This window comes from Apteryx rowi, unplaced genomic scaffold (genome assembly GCF_003343035.1).
Source record: "Apteryx rowi isolate R43461 unplaced genomic scaffold, aptRow1 scaffold_574, whole genome shotgun sequence".
Lineage (NCBI taxonomy): Eukaryota > Metazoa > Chordata > Aves > Apterygiformes > Apterygidae > Apteryx > Apteryx rowi.
Window position 1 is genome coordinate 74,320 of NW_020450843.1, and position 20,313 is coordinate 94,632.

Genomic DNA, 20,313 nt, shown 5'->3' on the forward strand with positions numbered 1-20,313 from the left:
TAATCCATTACTATCTACGGCAGGATTCCTTCTACCTTTCTCTCAAGTAGTAGGCACTGGTCATATTTAAGAGCAAACTATAAATCAGACAGACGTTTAAATAGGATCTATCTTCTTTTTACATGGATCAAGCACCCAGCTATCAATGTTGGAATTTACTGTTTTCTCGCACTGGCTATACTACTTCTAAATAGCTCAATAAAATCAATTTCTGCCACAAATGTGTCCAAGGATGCACAGCACAGGAGCACAATAGAGTCTGTGCCATGACTTCTCATGCTGTGTGGTATATGAAGCACTACTACCCTCTCCTGGATGGAATACAACAGACCTGCTCATATGCAAATCAGCCACTCTTTTTTGCTTAAGTTTTGAATTTCCTGCATTTACTCTGGGTAGCGGCTGTGTGTTTAACAAAAGCTCTCTTCCTGTTTGCAATTGTACATGCAGTTACTACTGCATGCAGTGTCAGCTGTGGCTATGTGTGTGCATGATCCAGACCCCAGCACCTCAGCCCCATTTGCTCATGTGACATTTTATCCTCTGGAAGACCTGTACTGATAATGTGCCTCAGCTGTTCCCACTGAACGGGGGACATGTAATCTTTATGATAATAATGGAGTCAAACATTCAGGAGGTTCTTACTTCTAAAAGGGTGCAGAGGTATATTTCATCCCTTGTCTACTTCTCTTTATGTCTTAATACGCTGTATTGTCTCTCTGTATCTATTTTATCATTTCATTTTCTAACTTATAAAGCGTATTCACTGGTCTCTGTTCTAGGTGTATATCTTTGAAATGGAAATCATAGAAGCAAAAATGACTTTTGCAGGAGGGTACAGATGTGAGGTGTCTAGCAAGGACAAGTTTGATAGTTCTAACTTCAACCTGACAGTCAATGGTAAGATGAATTCCCTCCACCTTGATTTTTACTTTTTTCTTCCTGTATGCCCAGCAACAATTGTTTCTGATACATAGCGGCTACTAGACAAGATGTAGATCTGAGGTACCGGAAGAGGTGTAGGTATACTTACAGGGACCTAAAGGAGAGGATCTGGATGAGTTGGCAGAGATACAGAGCATTAGAAAGAATGCTTGGATGTCACTCAAGTCAGAATTGTGATGCACTTAAAGCAAGTGGATGGCAAGATGCAAATCAGTCCAAATTATCTCTGGCTTTATCCTGATCTCAGCCCCATTCTCTCATGATATTTAAAATCAGCAGAATGAAAAAGAGGCCTATTTTTACTTTGGCAAAAGCTGAGTACTGAAAATGAATATTTGAAAAGAAAAAAAAGGAAAAAAATTGGAACTTTTAGCCAAGTGACACTATTATCACTTCCTTTCTTCCTGATAAATTCAAGTCCTGCAGAAGCTTCTGATAGTATAAATTGCTTTAAAATTAGCTGACTCATTTTACACAGCTCTGCCCTGACAATACCTGTACTGAAAAACTTATCAGTGATTAAAAAGGAAGTACATTTAACCACCCATTTCTCACCAGTGGAGAAGAGTTTAGGTAAAACAGTGTAAGTAAGCATGGGCTGCCTAAAAGAGTTGAGTGTTTGGGTCATTTTGTGCTTGGGTGGTTCTGCTAAAGGGACTACAACATTGTTTTGTGTCCAGCAACTAATGGGCCTAACAGGCAAGACAAAAATGTATTGAAGGTACAGCAATGTTCATTTTTCAAGTTTCACTAGCTGGCTGTAGAACTCATAAGACTTAGGAGCTGGGATTGAGAAGAGCCTTTCTTCCAGGAGTAGTATGTCACCTAGTCATACCAGCAGAAACTTCAAACAGGGTAATCAGGTTCTCTCTATGCAACATCCCAGAGGGAGTTTCTGTACATCTCTAGCTATTTCAAGGAATTTACCTTTGCTTTTAGAGGATGGTCTACAATTTGTTATTACTAATAAAACTCAGTTGATATCCAGTGTTTTTTTTCATGAGAGTTTAAATACCCTGTGAAGCCAGTATTGAAACTAAATTTTACCAGCAGAATAATTGACAAACAAGAGGTAAGACAGTTTGTCATGCTGCAAATTATTATATTCAGTTACACATTAAACACTGGATGTTGAAAGCTTGTTAGTGAAGGCTACATGTTTAAAGAGGCTGCTTCAATCTTGGTGTATGTGATTAATCAAAATTTAAAATATAAGAACTTTGGAACAAAAATGGCTGTAAAGGAAAAGCTTTAGGAATAGCACTATTTTGATTTCTGCATTATTTTTACTTGACCTCCCATTCTTATTCATCACTCTTCGTCACATCAGAAGCACCAATAACCGGAGACTTGGATATTCGCTCTGCCTTCCGACGCACGTGAGTATATACAGTAGAAACTTATGTAGATCAGATGTGAAATTCATTATTTTCCTAGACAAGACTAAAAGGAAAGCTACCATACAAACAAGCACAAAGACAGGGATGTCTACTGAGAAAATACTTCTAAGATTAAAATGCTATACAATTCCTAGAAATCATCTAAGAGAGTTAAGACTTTGTACTACCATAATAACTATGCTTGTCTCCAGTTATACAATTGATAATGTGTATAACTTTATCAAGTGCTTCAGCAGTCTTTTTTTCCAGAGCTCTAAAGAGTGTTCTAGAGGTGACCAACTGAGAATAAAAAGATTCTGTGTTGCGCCTAGCCTTGATTTGGTCTGGCTTGAAGAACTACATATATCTTAATACAAATATTTGCTAAACAAAGATCTGGAGTTTGATGTGAGCCCCATAAGTAACACATCACTGATAATATTAATAGAAGCATTCTGGTTTTATTTGTTTTCATGTTATATAATTATATTAACTGAATGCAGACAATGATACTGTAAGCGTCTGTGTAAAAACTCAGTTATAAGCAGATCCTAGATATTAAGGACTGCAAGGTATTGCATCAGTACTGAAAAGACAATTCTCCCCATATCTGTAATATGGTCTCAGCTGATGCATGACTTCATGGAGTAACCTTCCCCTCTACTAGTAAAATTTGCAAAAGTGTTACAGATTTTGGTTAAAATTCAGACAATAACAACATCTTTTCTTGTTATTGAGTATTCCTTCCCCCTTTGTGTAAATCAGTTTCTGTTTTAGCTTTTATATACATTTGCAAAGTTATTAAAACAAGCTTATTACAACTGACAACAATTTCTGTAACACAGGAGACAATTTGGCTGAGGCAACTGCTAGAGTTTTTCCATACAAGCACTATTTTTATGAGAGAACTGATTTTACACTCTATTCTATCACAAAGAACTAAAAAAGGCTTGCAGAATTTATCTACACTCAAATCCATCTATAAGCAGCTGGTCAGCCTCGCTGTGATACCTATTAAAGAGAGGACATTAAGAGCACAGCTACACTGTGTTATTTCACTGCAGTGGAATTAGGCTTCAAGAGTTTTTCTTCTAGATAGCACAAATAAAAGAATTATTTTAGAATCTGTTCAAAGTGAGCACAGAGTGAGCAGCTTCAAGATTTTTGTGGACAGCTTAAAGAAAGTTTGATCAAAGCTCTCTTTCCAAACCACATTTCTGCTTAATGACTGGCAACATGCAAGCTCCAGGCAAACGCTCTTGTAAACAGGGCCAGTCCGGGTGACAAGCTAGGAGGGACCAGGAGGGCTGCAATGCCTTAGCTACCACTCAGCTTTGTGGAATAAAGCACAATAATTTCATTTAAAATAAGATGAGATATTTTGGAGCTGCAGAACTATTAAAACTCTACCGTGCTGATAGGGGAGATTAGATTAAAGATTTTTAGGTTGTTCTTTAAGAAGAAAGCCAAATATTGAGCTGAAATGTTTAAATCTGAAGCTCTGTGTTTGATACCCTCACTCAGGAGCTTGGCAGGAGGGGGGAGACGGATGACTTCAGCCTTCCTCAGGTAACCTCCGTTTGTGTCAGCACACAAATTCAAGTCTTACAATGAACTGTCTCTCTCTGACCAGGAAAAGAAAAAAAAAAAAACACAGAACTAGCTGCAATTTTGATTATGAACATTTAAATTCTAAATAAATCATGAATTACAGTACTTAGCACTTATATGAGGCTAAAAAATTAAGTGGTAATGTAAGATGAGCATAAGATAATGGAAAGAATAGTTCAGTGAGAGGCAGGTTCATCTACAGGAAAGGCATGTGTTTGGTAAGTGGCATCTTCTCACAATTGTTACAAGGGGAAAAGTAATCTCAAATTATATGCATGTCTGCCCATCTATTTTACGTTATCCTTCTGCACTGAACACATACTGACTAAAATTGCCTCTCTGCTCACAAAACATATCATCACACTTGTACATGAAAATCTATCCTTTCCTGCCACACTCTTAATCCTAGTATCATTAAATTTCCCTTCTTACCCCTTTTGGTCCCAATGTCATCAACCATCACTAAAATGGGAACTCTGAGATTAGACTTAACTCTGTGCATGTTTCAAAATGCAATTATTAAGGTCTTATTTTTCAGAAAAGCTGAACATACTGATCTTTGAGTTTTCCTCAAAATCTGATTATAAATATCACCTGGGAAGCAATAAGGTGTCTAGTTCTTCTCCCAGTTGTAGATTCCGATTTCCTGAAAATTTGATCACAAGAAGCCCTTTTCAAACCTGGAAATATGCTAGTGAATTTTATGTATAGTTAATGCCAGCAGCTATTGAAAGTCTTCCGAAAGCAGAGAACAAAGTGGCCAAAAATACACTTGGCTCTCTGAGCATCCATACTCAGAAAATCATACTTTGCAGTACTGTCCTATCTTGAAAGCAACCAAAGAAGTAAAAGTGATACTTTCTTAAAGAAAAGATCTCTCCCCACAACATATTCAAAATTATACTGATTCAAAATAAAAAAATTTTTGAATTGTTGCTCATTCTCACTAACCCTGCATTGACAAGCAGCACAAAAATTTTGGCACTTTATTCTCTTCCATCTTTATTACCAGTATGGTTAAAATGCCAATCAGTTACTTGTTGAGGATGTTTTCTTACACATTTTTGTATTTGTTCCTGTCATAATAAGTTTTCCTGGCATTCTGGTTTGTGCTTCTACACACAGATTCATACCTCAGAAGCAACTAAAACTGTGTGCTGCCAGAGACAGCATGCTGGGCTACCTGAGCCACTAGTTCAATTGAAGAGGGTAATTTCTGTGTATCAAACAATAGTTCAGTATAAGGTGTCACTGATGGAAGAACCTGAATGCTGTGAGATGGCAGCACCAAATTCCTCCTCTCATGACAACCGAGATGTCAACGAGCAGCTGAATGTTGACAACAGGAGACTGACTGAGATAAAGAAAATCCATTTTGACTTTCTAGACCCCTTCTGAAAGCAAAAAAAAAAAAGACTTTTTTTTGTAAATTGAACATACCTTTTTAGAAAATAACAGACACAATAACCATGGGAATCAGTGTAACTTCCAATACTTTCACATAAAATTCCTGACATATTTTTTTAGAGACCCACTGAAGTGTTTTAGTGACTTTACACTAAGTTTTCAGGGTAGGTCTGTATTTCAACTGTTCAGAAGCACAGCTAAAACACATCTGATTCAGAACACCAAAAATACTGTTGTGCCTTCCACCTGAGTTCACCAGGTATACTGCACTGTATTACACATCAAAAAACATCTGCTTTTAATGAGATTGCTTCTCATTCTCATGAATCAGTTCCTCACACCATTGCTTGCCGTGCTGCTTGCTGAACATTTGTTTGTTGAACCTCACCTCAGAATCAGTCAGATCACAAAATTCCTCCTTTAACTCTCCCAAGCATCAACGATGTGACATTTTTTTCAGGCTAATGAACTCTGTAATCATAAAGACCCTTAAGAAAGAATTACAGCTGGGCTAATACTAGAAAGAAATTGTGACTCTTAAAATTTTTAAAAGTGCAACCAAAAGGTTGTTTCAATACTTACCCATACTACAAAAAATATCCACATCCCTGAAATTACAGCTTTCCAAAGCATTAATGATATTAAAGGAGAATTTCTTCAACATTTTTATGATAATCAATTTATTTCAGATCAATAGGACCACCAAATTTGTACCCTGTACAATTTCCTCCATAGTCATGACATAAGAAATTTAAGTTCAATAAATACATTTCTTAAACCTATATGAATACCAATACGGAGCCTAAATAAGTGCTCACCTTCCATGTCAGTGCATATTCTAAGTCATTGTAAACCTATCTACTACTATCCTCTATCCTACTATCTACTACTCCCCTCCAAAAATAATCATCTTCCTAATGATATAGTCACACAAGCCATTCCCATTTCCTTCTGAAACTAATTATGTTTTTCTGTTACTGTACAGTACTGAGGGACTTGAAGAAACTGGAGAGTTGAATTTTAGTGCCTTACTGAAAAAGAGGTGAGTAAAAATCTGTAGTTTTTGAGAAATAACATAACAATCTTCTGTAGAATAACTCTGAAAACACTAAAACTATCATAAATGAAAGTTTCATAAATTCAGAATCCTTGTAGTTTTCTTAAAGCAGCTCTAGCTGGAAAACTGATGACAGGAAATTACAGGAAATTCCCAGATACTCAGCATTTACTGCGTTCTTGCTGGGATTTTACTGGAGAGAAAAAAAAAAGACTGCTCTTTCCCAAGACAGAAGAGGCTAGGGCTAGAGTCATTACATGCTTCCACCAGCAGTTTCATTAAAAAAGAGAAAGAAAAAACAACTAACAATGCCTGTCTATAATGCTGCCTTATCAAGAACTTTCTAAGTTTTCACAATGCTTGGCATTAGAAGGCCAGGAAGATGAAGTCTTTTTGTTAGATAGCTAAATATTACTATCATGATTACATTACACTATTATATATATTACACATTACATGCCTATTTATTATATAGAGAGAGATTCTATGCTGTATAAATATTATATAGATATTGTTTACTCTTCCAATTCTAATTCTTATTTCCAGCTTTTATTTTGTTTTATTTGTGTGGAATTTCCTCTTCCCATTGTCATCCTTCCTTGCCACCTCTGTTTTCATAACCTGTCTGCTTGTGTTTTCTCTTTTTACCACCATCTTAATCTGGATGTTTTGGACTCCACTGTTGGCAACAGAGAGTAAGATTTCTATTTCATCTCACTATAAAATGCATGGGTCAAATTGAATATAAGAGCCATGTGGTTTGAAATAATGCATGCATTTTATCTTGCATATTGAGTGTGACAAAAATTAGATAGTGTAGAAAAAATTATCAACTGCCAATTTCTGTGGCAGAAATGCTTTTAAAAAGTTAGTAGAGGTTAGGGTGGACTATTCAATCCAGATCAGTGTATTTTTCTGAAAGTTCTTTGGTTTTGATTATCACTTTCCTTTATAAGCAGTTTTAAAGTGTGCTTGGATTTCCAGACTTTCTCAATTATATTTTGTTTTAAATTCCCATTGTCCTACAAATCAGAGACAGACAAGACTTATTTGGTCATAACTAGATACTTCATATAATTTACATGCTGGTCCCAATCAAATATGCTCTAATGTTTTGTTCCATCCATCCTCAAACATTTCACATGAAGATACTACCAAAGTGACTTATTCCATAAATGTTCAGATTTCAATGTTAAAAAATATTTCTTTGTATTCCAGGGAGAGTTTCCATTGGTTATTATTACCCCATTACTCTGGGCCTGCTTCTTTGTGTTTGCTGACCATGGCCACTCCCTCAGTCTTTCTAGCTCCTCAAGTTATTATAAACACTTGCCACTAGACTGATGCTTTGCAAACCTAAACATACTCAATTTAAGTTTTCATAAGCAACTACTTGGGTGAATGTTGTTCTGGATCAGTGTTTAGTCTCTGCTCAAGTATTGGTATCACTATTTAAGAAAAATATACAGGATAGAGCGTGAAGTAGCTTGATTATGGTAGGCAGTAAAGCCACAATAGCTTCATGTATCACTCTGGTTAACTTAGCCAAATTTCAGTAAGGCAAACAAGATCACATAGCTATACAAAGCCCTGTATTATACAATATGCAACATATCCAGCTATAAGTGAACTCTGGCTTTACAGTGATACTACAACCAGAACTCCAAAGCAGGGGGCACCTAGAAAAGGCAGAAACTGCAACTACCAAACTTTCCACAGCTGGCATTGATATTAGTTTCTCATTTCATCACAAACCCCAGAGACAAACAATGCACTAGAAATTTCTTATAATTGTAAATTAAGGAAAATAAGCTTTCTGGAAAAGTGCAGTGACCAAACCTGTACAGGTCTGAGAGCTCAAATAGAGTAGTTGTACACACATTGTAATCTCTGTAGAAAATGTAAGGCAAGGAAGGATTGTTGATCACTTTTTAAAATTTCAAATCAATGGAGCCCAACATGAAAAATTTTCATAATTTCATACAGTGACTCCAGCTGGAAGAGATGTGTTAAGAACTATGATCCCCTCTCACACTGCCTTTTCCTTCTGCCTTCATAATTAGTTTTGAGCAGACAGAACTCTAACAAAAATCTCCAGTATTTCTGGCAACTTGTTGATTTAACTATTCATTTTTTGTTAGTCTAAAAGTATAATTCATTAGAAGAAGCTTAAAAATTTCACTGCATTTTGTTTTATCAGTGTTTTTGACCTTTCTTGATTTACAAATCCCTCTTTAGTGAATTTAAGCATACTGATAAGTTCACTGCTCCTGGCTGCTTTTCACAGCTGCTTTAGAAGCAATCTGTGGATCCTTAGGACTTTGCACACCACAGGTTGAAAACCACTGTTAAATATTAATGAGACCTGAAAGGAATAAAGACTCATTGTGTAATGAGAGCATTCTTCATTAGAATACAGAAAGTGATATCACGCTGAGCAACTCTCAAGATCTATGCAAAACCAAGTAGAATTGAAGATTATTCTTTTTTACCACTTTCTGCTTTTTCCCATCTAAATGAGTGCACCTCAATCCAGAGGTAATGAACATTCTCACTATAATAGAGAAAGCTTTATCTKCTATCCTCTGTAATTTAATTAACTGGTGTTGACATACAGATGTCACGGGCCAAGGAGAGGTCACTGGGAAGAGGAAGGGAACAGCTGTCACAAAACTATTAAATGGGATAGTGAGCAGAGACCTTGAAGGGAGGTGACAGCTGACAGGGTCCAATCAATTGATAGTAACAGGATAGGAAAGAACCATCTCTGGGATGTACAAAACTATTTTTAACCCTCCCACATATGTTTAAAACATATCAGCTGCATATTCCATTTACAACAGGTTCACTGAGCAGTATCTTAATGTCCCCAAGTACATAGTTAACCTATGAGGTGATCACTCTGGATAATGATCACCAACATCAGGGAGAGTAACTTAAGGGTGGGAGAAACTTTAGGAGTCCAAGTTCTCTATTACTTTTCTGACACTGCCTAATCCCTGTTGGTAGTGGAAGAGTATAGCCTAACCATGGAAACGCTATATCTTTACTGGATCCAAGATGATGTTTTAAAAAGAAGAAAATGGTGAAATGGAGTACTGGGATCAAAAAACTCTTGCTCAGAGGCAGAGAGAGATTTTTTTCTTTTTCAAAACTCAGTTCAACGTAGTATAAATGGTAACCCTCTAGCTGTACCATTTTACTACATACATACAACTTATAAGCCTTTTCTTGTAATCAGAAAATATTGGTATTTACAGGAGCCTACATTCTTGTTTATGCTCATATTTCTTGCATTTCAGTTTGTGTGCACCAAAACAGTATTGTCAGACATAAAAATGTGATGACACTGAGTAACGGAAAAGTCAAAGCAATAATTAAGGAAGCCTTCTCAATAGTGAGATATATTAGGCTGTGCTTGGAATTGCTTCCAAACTGGAAAATTTATCTCATGATGTATTCAAAAATAGCTCACACAAAATATTTTAGAAAAATCCATGAATAATTCTACCCACACATTTTCAGATAAAGGGGTGTTTACAGATGGGCAGATAAGTAGGTAGATAGACAGACAGACCATCAATATTTATATAATGCCTAGCGGACGGTAAGAACACTTGAATCTAGTAAGTCTTTCCTACCCTCTATGATTTTGTATTTGATTTTGAGATACAGTTCACACCACAGAACATTAACAGTGCTAGTGCAGACAACTCAGTATGTATTAGAAATATTTTATATTCCTATTTTTATATATTTAAATATTTATTCCTATTTATATGTATTTAGAAATATTTTAAGGTTGCTTATTGATAAGATCAGGGCAACCAGCCCAAGTAGTGCATATGTTCAAAAATCTTGATCTATTTGGCAAATCAGTTTAAGCTGTCCTGCCTTCAGCCAGGCAAAACTACAAACCATTTGTAGCTGCTCCAAGTAAGTGACAGATAGACAAAGAATAGGAATTCTAATTAAATTTTTGGTTGATGTTGATGCACTGTTATGGATAAGCAAATAGTCAGTAGGCTGCACTTGTTGCAAGGAGTCCAAACTCCAAACACACCCATCAGTCCAGTGAGTGCTAGTGAGTGCTTACTGAATGTTAAACCACTCCAGAGATGTAAGACATCGTATGCCATATTTCAGCTCAAACTCACTGAGCTGAAATACTCTTGTCTCCCCGCTCTTTTTCAAGAGGTACATGGATGCTGGAAATCCCAAGCCTTGATTGCAATACTGTAATAATCACAGTCCTCCTGTTAGAAGCAAGCCCTTTTTGGGCAAACACAAGAGTGCTAGGAATGTTTGGTTATATCTGCTGTCCAGACTGAGTCCAGTCATGATTTGCTGAAGTAGTAATATTTCTCATAGACTAATGGTATTATTCTTTTCCTGAAAAATGAAAATATAGTCCATAATCCTCCAATTTTCTTGCATTACTCACTGCATAGCTTGCCTGCTTGTTGGGGTTTACCACTGAACATGACTTCATTACATGGGCGTATTCTGTTGCACTGGAATCTGCTTGGTTGTGGTGATGTCAGGAACAATACTCATTGGGCATTCCTTCACCTAAAGAAAGTTTTAGGGAAATGTTACATCCTTCAGAGTTGCTGGACCCTCTACGTTACATTGAGGAACTGGCTACATCCTTTCTCTTTTTACCAAAATGCAAGCTATGACAGGCAACAGCTCAATGAAGATATGGCAAAGTAAGGCTACTTATTCCCTGTGCAGCCATTACCCATAATTAGGAACAGGCTGAAGTGCTTAAGTTTATTATATAAATTACCTAGTGGAACTCTACAAAGTGTGGGAGTGTTTGATTTCACCAGGGAACAGCATTTTCCTTAAGCATATTTCAGTGCAAGAGCTCCTTCACCTCCCTGCTACTGAAGCACAGGCTTATTCCGCTAAAGGTGAAGATGACATTGATGGCTCTTTTGTATTAACACATAATGCTCTCTTTCTTGTCCACTGGGATCATGCATGTTTTTCCAAATGTTTATCTGCATCGTTTCGGAGTCCAGCAGCTTCCTGCGCTCAGTAAATCGGTAAGGTTTCACCAATTTCTATTTTCTATCTGTAAACTTCTAAATAAAAAAGTATGATGACAAGAAAAGAATGTCTTTCCCAAAGCCATACAACCTAATTTTCACTTGGTTTTGCTAAGCCAAAGATTAATTCTGCTATAATCACTAGTCCTTTGGTTAATCTATGAATTAAGTAGTTCATTGTAAATATCTTGTTTGCCAGTACCCATGAATCTAAGTGTCTGTATGTTTTACAGCTGACTACAGCCCACATTTGCTTTTACAATAGCCCAGATATTTTTAATAACTCATGATTCATTTTAGTGTACAGATAGAATGCCCAGAGTAGGAAATGACTTGCTTTTTATTAAAACAAACCAACTACTTTGTTTTTAAGGCATTCTCAGGATATTGGTTCAGTTCCTTGCTTTGACACATTTTGTGTATGACCATCCAGGAAAACCAGTCTCCCTGTGTTTCCATTACCCATTGTTAGAAGGGAGTTACTATTTATTTGCTTTGGCTATTAGATGGTAAATTCTTCAAGACAGGATTGGATTTTAATAGCTGTATGTACACATTTAAGAAAAATTAGTCCTGTTTCATTTCATTATTTTAGGTATTAATACAATAATAAGCTAGACTGCTGAAATCTTAATTAAGAAACAACTTCATCAAACCAATATATAGTTTGTCAAGCCTATGGCTGTTTTGAATTCCTTTCAATAGTGGCAATCAGGTATTCTAATCCCTTTCTGCCAGAGGTGAAGCAAAAACTGAATCCCAGCCTGATGTTGATGTTTGGGAAATCCTGAGGAAGGCTCCTCCTTCTGAATATGAGAAAATTGCTTTTCAGTATGGTATCACCGATTTGCGGGGGATGCTGAAACGCCTCAAACGCATAAAGAAGGAAGAGAAAAAAAGTACAGGTTGGCGAGCTATACTTCTTCCAAATAAATGTGCTCATATCTTCTTGTTTGTGGGTTCTTCACGTATTAACATCAGTTGGACAGCAGCGAGATACAAGAACATGATAAATATGAATGGGATACAGTTTATTTTCAGCTGATTGCCAAAGATCAAAGTGCTCAGTGCTCTGGGCTATCTTAGTCCTAAACTCTGGAAATTCTGAACCTGATCATTTTACTAGTTTCTTCTGCTCTTCCCCTTATCTTTCCCTGCACTTAAAAAACAAACAAACAAACAAACAAACAAAAAACAACTGTTCAGCATGTCAGGCATCAATGACACATTTATACATTTTATTTCCACTGGGAAGATTTCTCAGAAACAAGTGAAGTATGACACATTTAGGATTCTTGAGCCTTTTCTAGCCTTGTCAAGTATTAGCTACCTCATTTTAACCTTTTTTTTTTTTTTTTTTAAGTCTGAAGCATACTGCCTTTTAGTAGTACTAAGAAGATCAGTATCATTTCCTTATGGGCCCACTTAACTATAAACCCTGTTGTTTAGGAAGTGTTGAAGGACATATTCACATCTGTGCTAGATTTAGAACAATTTACTTGGTTATCTTAGTTAACATCACGTGCCTTTCCTCCTATGCTATAGTATCACAAAACACAGAATAAGACGAAGATGACAGAAAGAAATGATAAAAATGCAAACAGGTACACAGGAATAGGGGAAGGTTTAAGACAGTAAGCAACAGGAAATGGAATAAAGATTTCCTTTCCTGACACAGGATGTAAAATTAAAAAAAAAATGTTAAGAATAAAAATGATGAAAAAAAATTTTTAACCATTTTTCATCATAGCATTCCTCAAGAAACTGGATCCAGCTTACCAAGTGGACAAAGGACAGAAGATTAAATTAATGGTTGAAGTTGCCAACCCAGATGCTGATGTGAAATGGCTGAAGAACGGACAAGAGATCCAAGTGAGCGGCAGGTAAACTAGAAATCTGGGATATCCAACAAGGAATGTGCTACAGCTTGGATGTAGGGGAAAACTAGCTATCCTTAGAAAGAACGGAGAAAAAAAACAGGGAGAAATAGGAGCTGAGAAAGAATYTACACAGTGCTTTGGTTTTGCGTCTATTAAAATGAGAAAATATTCAGTTTACTGTTCTCATCACTGTTTCTTTTTCTTCCCTGTGCTCTATATGGACATGGAACTAAATGCTCACGTCTACCTTCTTAGCAAGTAAGTCTCAGATTATACTTTGCTGTTTCTGTATGCATCTCAGGGTCAAGATGACTTTCTTTCTTATGATGTGGGATATACTTCGGTGTAGCTCCTTTGTAAAACCAAATTCCAGTGATTTTGTGCTGAAGCCATGACATGGCATTTTTAATGGTATTCAGGTTTGTTGTATGCCTGTGTGTTAGGAAAGTATCCAGAGTAGCCAGCATTCCAACACCGTTCACAGGTGTGTCTCTCATTTGTATGAAGATTTCTCCATAATTTCCTGACCTAGTTTTTCAAACACTGCTGCTGTCCATTTTGCCACAATAGGGATACAGGGCTAGAGTCTTAACCAACCTTTTCACTGATGCCAGAAAAAAAGTGGAAACCTTTCTTCTTCTCTGCCAGGCAGGGGGAAGCAGTGGATGGGTCCAACAGAGATACTCTTTGATAATTACATTCAGATTCTCTTTTCAGATACATTTTTGAGGCTGTTGGGAATAAGAGAATATTGACCATAAACCACTGCTCTCTGGCTGATGATGCAGCATATGAATGTGTGGTAGGTGAGGAGAAGAGCTTCACAGAATTATTTGTAAAAGGTGAGCAATGGCAGCAAAAGTTAGGGAAGAGATCTTCCCTAACACTTAGCATCAAATTACTGTCACCTCCTTCTTCTCTATTCTCAGATTAGTCAATCTCATAGGAAAGGAAATTCTTGAACATATAAACAGATTCTACTGTCTATTGCAGCAGGTATTTTTCTTAAAAGATTTTCCCTATAGCTGCAACTGAAAAAGCACACAAAAACAGCACAGTCGTAATTATCATTAGTTCTCATTTGAAAGTGATTCTTGTTTTCTCAAAAATAGGGCTAGAAACTTACTTTAAAAATTAGATTTTGCTTGAGATAAACATGTGCCTTAAGCTTTATAAGCAGATCAAGTGGTACAGAAGACTAATGCCTCTGGTTTAGAATTTCAAAGAGTATAAATGAAAACTGATTAATCCTCCGCTTGTATTCTGTCTCATGAAACAAAAACCAAAAGGTCAGCTGATAACATTGACAATGTGATCTGGCATAGTAAATTTTAAATTCCAGCTCGGAGGGTATCAACATGTATTTTGCCAGGAGTTCTTCCTGTGGAACGCAAGTAGAGTGAGTGAGGTCTACGTCTGGTGTTCAGTCTTTCAGAGTACTGTTTTTAATGAAGGCCTCTCCATTTCCAGAACCTCCAATCCTGATCACTCACCCACTGGAGGACCAGATGGTGATGGTTGGAGAGAGAGTGGAGTTTGAGTGTGAAGTATCTGAGGAAGGAGCAACTGTGAAATGGTAAGGAAATAGGAAAAGAAAAAATCAGACTGTACCCCTCCATGGGACATTCTAGGACCAAAGTTTGTGGAGAAGACCAGAATTAAAAGGATGAAGGCATCCCACATCACCTGCTTTCAGAAAAAAAGAAAAAGATTGAATCTCCTCCTATATGTCAAAGACTGAGGAGGAACTGAGAGGCCAAAACATTGCAGAAAACAAATGAGTAAGTGTAGATATTTTATAGTGCCTCCAGAACTTCTTGTTCTGTGGTTACAGGATGCCACTGATTCTACTGAGCTGCTGGCTTTAAAGTTTTCTAAGTGCTTTACAGTAGTGCCTAACTACTGCACAAATCAATTAGATCTGTATTGCGATGATCTTGCTGTACTTCATGGAATCTTCTGGTCTTCTCAACTGCAGGGAGATGTTTTAAAGTACTTTTTCCTGGGTAAAAAGGGGGTGTCTCTTGAGATGGAAAGGAAAGATCATTGACTTATTTTAACATACCTTTTATGTTGATCCTGCAAAGCCAGTCATTATGCATACACAGCAGGTGGGATTAAAATGACAAATACTGAGTCCACAGAGTCCATTTTGTTCAGCATTCGGGCAGAGGGGAAGCTGGAATGTTCACACTGCTCAGGAGGCACAGCAGGCTGCGCTCACATACCAGTCCTTATGCACACCGTTCTCACTTCATTTCTCTAACAGATGAAATTCTCTTGTGCTTGTTAACAGCTTCAGCCACATGGTTATCAACTATTCCCACAATGCCCATTACATTCCTGGAAAGTGCCATCTCTCATCTGCTCTCTCAAAGGAAGGAACTGAGAATTTAAATAGAGCCCAATAGCTAGTACAGAGTATGCATTATGCTATTAAAACCACATCCACAGGCGTACACATGCTATTGTGCAGGGACTGCTTACAGATGTCTGGTCACAAGAGACGGGGATAACCATATCTGTCCCTCTCAGAACACAGTGCAGCTGCCACACTTTGATCCTATGCCTTTGAACCACTGCCGTACATCTCACAGAACTGCTGTCTGTGGGATGGGCATTTGGCCTGACAAGGGCAAAACAGCAGCTGTCTCTGCCTAAAATGCAGCAGAGAAAGTCCTCAATGCATAGCAATAGAAAACCGAGTAGTTAGACATATACTGTATTTCACTGTTTTTATTATGTGAGACTCAATCAAAGTTCTTTGACAACAAGGACAAGGGGGAAAAATGATCCAGGGAAAACATGAAAGATGGTATGGAGAAAGAGTTCCAGTTTTATGTCTCATTAAGGAAATGCTCAGCAGCTCAAGCCAAGTAACAGGCACTAACTCAAGGCACCTGTTACAGCTCTTGGGCCCTTTAAACCTGGCAGATGAACTAACAAGCACATGAATAGGCTCAAACATGTGACTTGYAGAAGACAAATATAAAGCTTCCTGCCTCTTAGACAGGGCCATTGGACTAGGGACTGGAGACTTCATCATGTGGGTCTCTTACAGTAATCAGAAAAGAATATTCTCTTGATCACCTAGGAAGATCTCGCATGATTATTGCACAGAGCTATGGAATAGTTATTTCTAAACTTAAGATGGTCTTGGAAATGATGCAACTCTTGGAAAAAAAAGACACAATGAAATATGCAATCTGGACTTGACTTTTCCAGTTCTGGATGCTGGATGTACCATCTGATCAGCTCCAAATGAAAACAAACTATAGTAATGTAGCAATAATAAACCTGTGGGTTCCTGCTATTACACCATGCCAATGTCAGTGGTATCTCAGAAGACATTAATCAATTTATCCTTACAATATATACAGGAAATAGGAAATCATTTGCAGATAGAGAACAGAGGTAGAGTGGCAGAGTTGAGAACAGATCTTTGATCTGGCTAATGTTCAGGACTTGGATAGACAAAAACATGGCTGACCTAGCACTGGTCTAATTCTGCTTCAAGTGTGAGGTTGAACTAGATGATCTATGGAAGTCCCTTTCAACCAAAGTTTCTATGGTTCTGTAAAATCTTCCTCTTATACCTTATCCACAGTTGTTCTTTTCTGCTTCATTGCTCCAGTTACCCAGGGCTATATTACTTTACATGATGTTTTTCACTTCTCACTGCAGCAATGTATTATTTTATGTCAGGCGCTATCTGGGAGTTCTCTCTTGAGGTTTATAGTTTCATCATTCCACTATTTGTCTGTAAACCCCTCTACACACGCTCTACTTATTATACACAGCATCAGCAATGTGCTAGTCACTAAAACAAACACAAATAAAATATACTATTCCCTTCCTGGGTATTTAAGACACTATTCACTGCAGATAATCTATTTTCATTACTTAGACAAGATTTCAATAAATCTCCTTCTTATCAATGGCTGAATAAAACATTCAAATATCTTTCATAAGTCACATGTCAAAGCATATCACCAAAAGACAAATAAAGAAGCTCATCAAAACATATCACCAGAAAATAAATAAAGAAGTTCATTTTTGGAACACTAGCCACAATGCACGTGCCTGCTTTTCTCTCACCAGCATGTTGATCTTTTGGATTACAGTCCATTCTCAGCAGTTCAGCAAAGGTTTAGGTATCAAAGCACTTGTTCCAGAACTAATCTGCACCCACAAGAGTATCAGCCTAGGGGAACATCTTGCACATGGCCTCAGACTCTTGCCACTTAGCAATCAGAGGAAACATTATCCTGGCATAACACTAAGCACTCTGTCTCACGTGGCTGTTAGAAACATTCTCTGTTTCCTCCCTAACTAGTGTTGTAATCCTGTGATCTGGAAGGAAGGCCAGTGTTTTTTTAAACCAACTGTAAATTCCAATAAGCTGTGCTTTGAGGAACAGCTAGAAGGCATAAATGGCAGGTATTCTGAAATGAATTTGAAATGAAGTTGCAGAATATATATCTAAATCACAAACTGTAGGATTCCTACCTTCTGTTTAAAGCTTTGATCTTGTGATTTACTTCAGCAGATTTGTACATAGGCAAAAGGTTTCCTTGCATACAGCTACTTGGAGATTAGAGTTATAGTGTTTTAATGAGTCCCTAAGTAGCAATCCAATTTGCTGCCCTGTGAACACATTTGTTAACATGAGCAGTCATATTGCAATACTGGTAACAAATAAGCAAAATAACACAAGGTAGAAAGAAATTTCTTACTCTATTAAAAGCATTTTTTACTGCTTTTTTTTTCCATATGAATAAGTATCAAAGAGAAAGATGTTTTAAGTTACAAATCTCAGTGGTATTATTCAAATAATAATGAAAAATATAAATGCTAAAAATGAATAGTTGGAGAAATTTCAAGCTATTTTCTTGTAAATTGTTTATGTTATTTGCAGATTACAGAGGGGAGAGCTTTAAAAACTCATATATATTTCTGTGTGACCTTGACTAAACAGCTTGAATCCTCTCTGCTTGGTTCCCTCCATGATGATTGTAAATTGCAATAATTAAATTTCCTCCCAGGCTGGGTGGTGAAGCTTATTTAGTAATGTCTTAAAAATACTCTGACATCCTTGAATGGAAAGGGCTACAAAAATCCAAAATGAATCTTCATTTAAATCCATTCTAAAATCTTTCTTTTTCCTGATGTCTACAAACCATGAATTTAAAACAACTACAATTCACATCAGGAAAATTAAAACTTTTAATCATTTTCCAGCAAGCCCTGTTTTCCTTATGGCACCTTTTAAGAGAATACATTCATTGCTGGCCAGTTTTCTCATCATCACTGTATCCTGCACAGCATTTAAGCTACTCTATATCTCTAGCATATAAATAGTAACAATCAAGTAATTCCTTGTGAATGAACTCTCTTGAACTAGAAGTCAAATATCTAGTGGAAAATTAATTGTCAAGCTAGTAGGATTCTGCTGCCTAGCAGTTCTGGTTCCACTGACATTTGTGAAATGGGCTCTTTTTTGCTAACTTGCAATACTACAATCAAAGATTGGGTTTATCTTGTGTCTTCTCATCTCTAGCAACACTGAGCTGACTCTTAATCCTCCTCTTCCACCCAGAAGAGAGAGCCTGAAGTTTACAGAAAAATGACTCAACGTTATTTGGCATTGCAGGGAAAAGGATGGAATTGAGCTGACACGGGAAGAAACATTCAAATATCGATTTAAGAAAGATGGGAAAAAGCAGTATCTCATTATTAATGAGTCAACCAAGGAGGACAGTGGACACTACACTGTGAAGACCAATGGTGGACAATCAGTCGCTGAACTAATTGTACAAGGTAGGCATAGGTAATATCACAGAAGCAGGGAAGCTAAAAATGAAAGCAAGCTAAAGGTAACCTTTTCCATGCTAGTGCATAGGGGTAGGATATTCCTTATGCCAGGGAAAAAGATGATTTAATAAATGGAATAAGGGTTCATCATACAGGCCTCAAGGAGAACTCAAACCTGTGTGCCAGATGTAACAGATATCCCAATAGTAACAGGTGCTTAGCCTTAACCAGTCCTGTTAAAACCCTGCATGCTGTGGATTTCCCTTCATGTTTCACCTTTCCACAAACAGCCCAATGCTGTTTCTACTCAGCCCCAGGTTTTTCTGCTCAATAAAGTCATATTAGCTGTTTACTTTACAGATCTATTCTGATTTGTTGATGTACGTATCAATTATTCCCACAATATCAGAGAAAAAGCTGGAAGTTTACCAGAGCATTGCGGACCTGACAGTGAAGGCACGTGACCAGGCAGTCTTCAAGTGTGAAGTTTCTGATGAAAATGTGAAAGGAATCTGGTTGAAAAATGGAAAAGAGGTGGTTCCAGATGAAAGGATAAAGATCTCTCATATTGGCAGGTCAGTCATGTTTCAGAAAGCATGTACAGGTTTGGGTATTGCATTACAAACTACAAGAATTATTATCTCGGGGGATAGGAATATAAAACTAGATTTTGTCTTGGCTCCAGTTAGAAGAAAAAAGTTAAAACTTCTCCATGCACAATCAACATATAGACACAACTTTGTGTTGGTACATGTGCAGACTTCCKGTGCTGGTACATTTTGCGTGTATGATATCAGTGGTAATTTAGCAGAATTCATCCTCAGTTTTCACTTGGATTTCATGTTTTCTTGGTATTGAAATCATCTAGAAAATATATTGCTGGTAACTTTAAATTGAGCAGCAGTAGTTAGATAGATTAAGATAGCACTTATGTGTAAGCCCCTTTACAAAAACTATTTTTTAAAATAAATATTAATATATGTACAGTTGTACAATTTAGTGTTCAAGTTCCTTAGAAGCCTAGGTATTGTAAATGAGACCAAAAAGATTCATAAGGTACACAGGTATTACATCTATTAGATAAACTCTTCCGTGGTACTCCTTTTCTGTATTCTGCTTTAAATTTACAATAATAGAGGGATGGAATATCATTCTTTGGCTTG

The 20,313-nt window shown here is 37.0% G+C and overlaps 1 protein-coding gene across 1 annotated transcript in view; it reads left to right on the forward strand.

Annotated features, from left to right (window-relative positions):
- The window catches only part of MYBPC3 (myosin binding protein C, cardiac), a 73,758-nt gene that overhangs the window by 14,125 nt on the left and 39,320 nt on the right, over positions 1–20,313 (forward strand). The window contains exons 6-18 of the mRNA XM_026082398.1: positions 783–900; positions 2,276–2,324; positions 3,849–3,893; positions 6,328–6,384; positions 7,092–7,094; positions 11,430–11,453; positions 12,195–12,361; positions 13,207–13,339; positions 13,592–13,594; positions 14,054–14,178; positions 14,807–14,912; positions 18,990–19,156; positions 19,560–19,725. Coding sequence (XP_025938183.1) covers positions 783–900; positions 2,276–2,324; positions 3,849–3,893; positions 6,328–6,384; positions 7,092–7,094; positions 11,430–11,453; positions 12,195–12,361; positions 13,207–13,339; positions 13,592–13,594; positions 14,054–14,178; positions 14,807–14,912; positions 18,990–19,156; positions 19,560–19,725 — 1,163 coding nt within the window. The remainder of the gene's footprint in view (positions 1–782; positions 901–2,275; positions 2,325–3,848; positions 3,894–6,327; positions 6,385–7,091; positions 7,095–11,429; positions 11,454–12,194; positions 12,362–13,206; positions 13,340–13,591; positions 13,595–14,053; positions 14,179–14,806; positions 14,913–18,989; positions 19,157–19,559; positions 19,726–20,313) is intronic.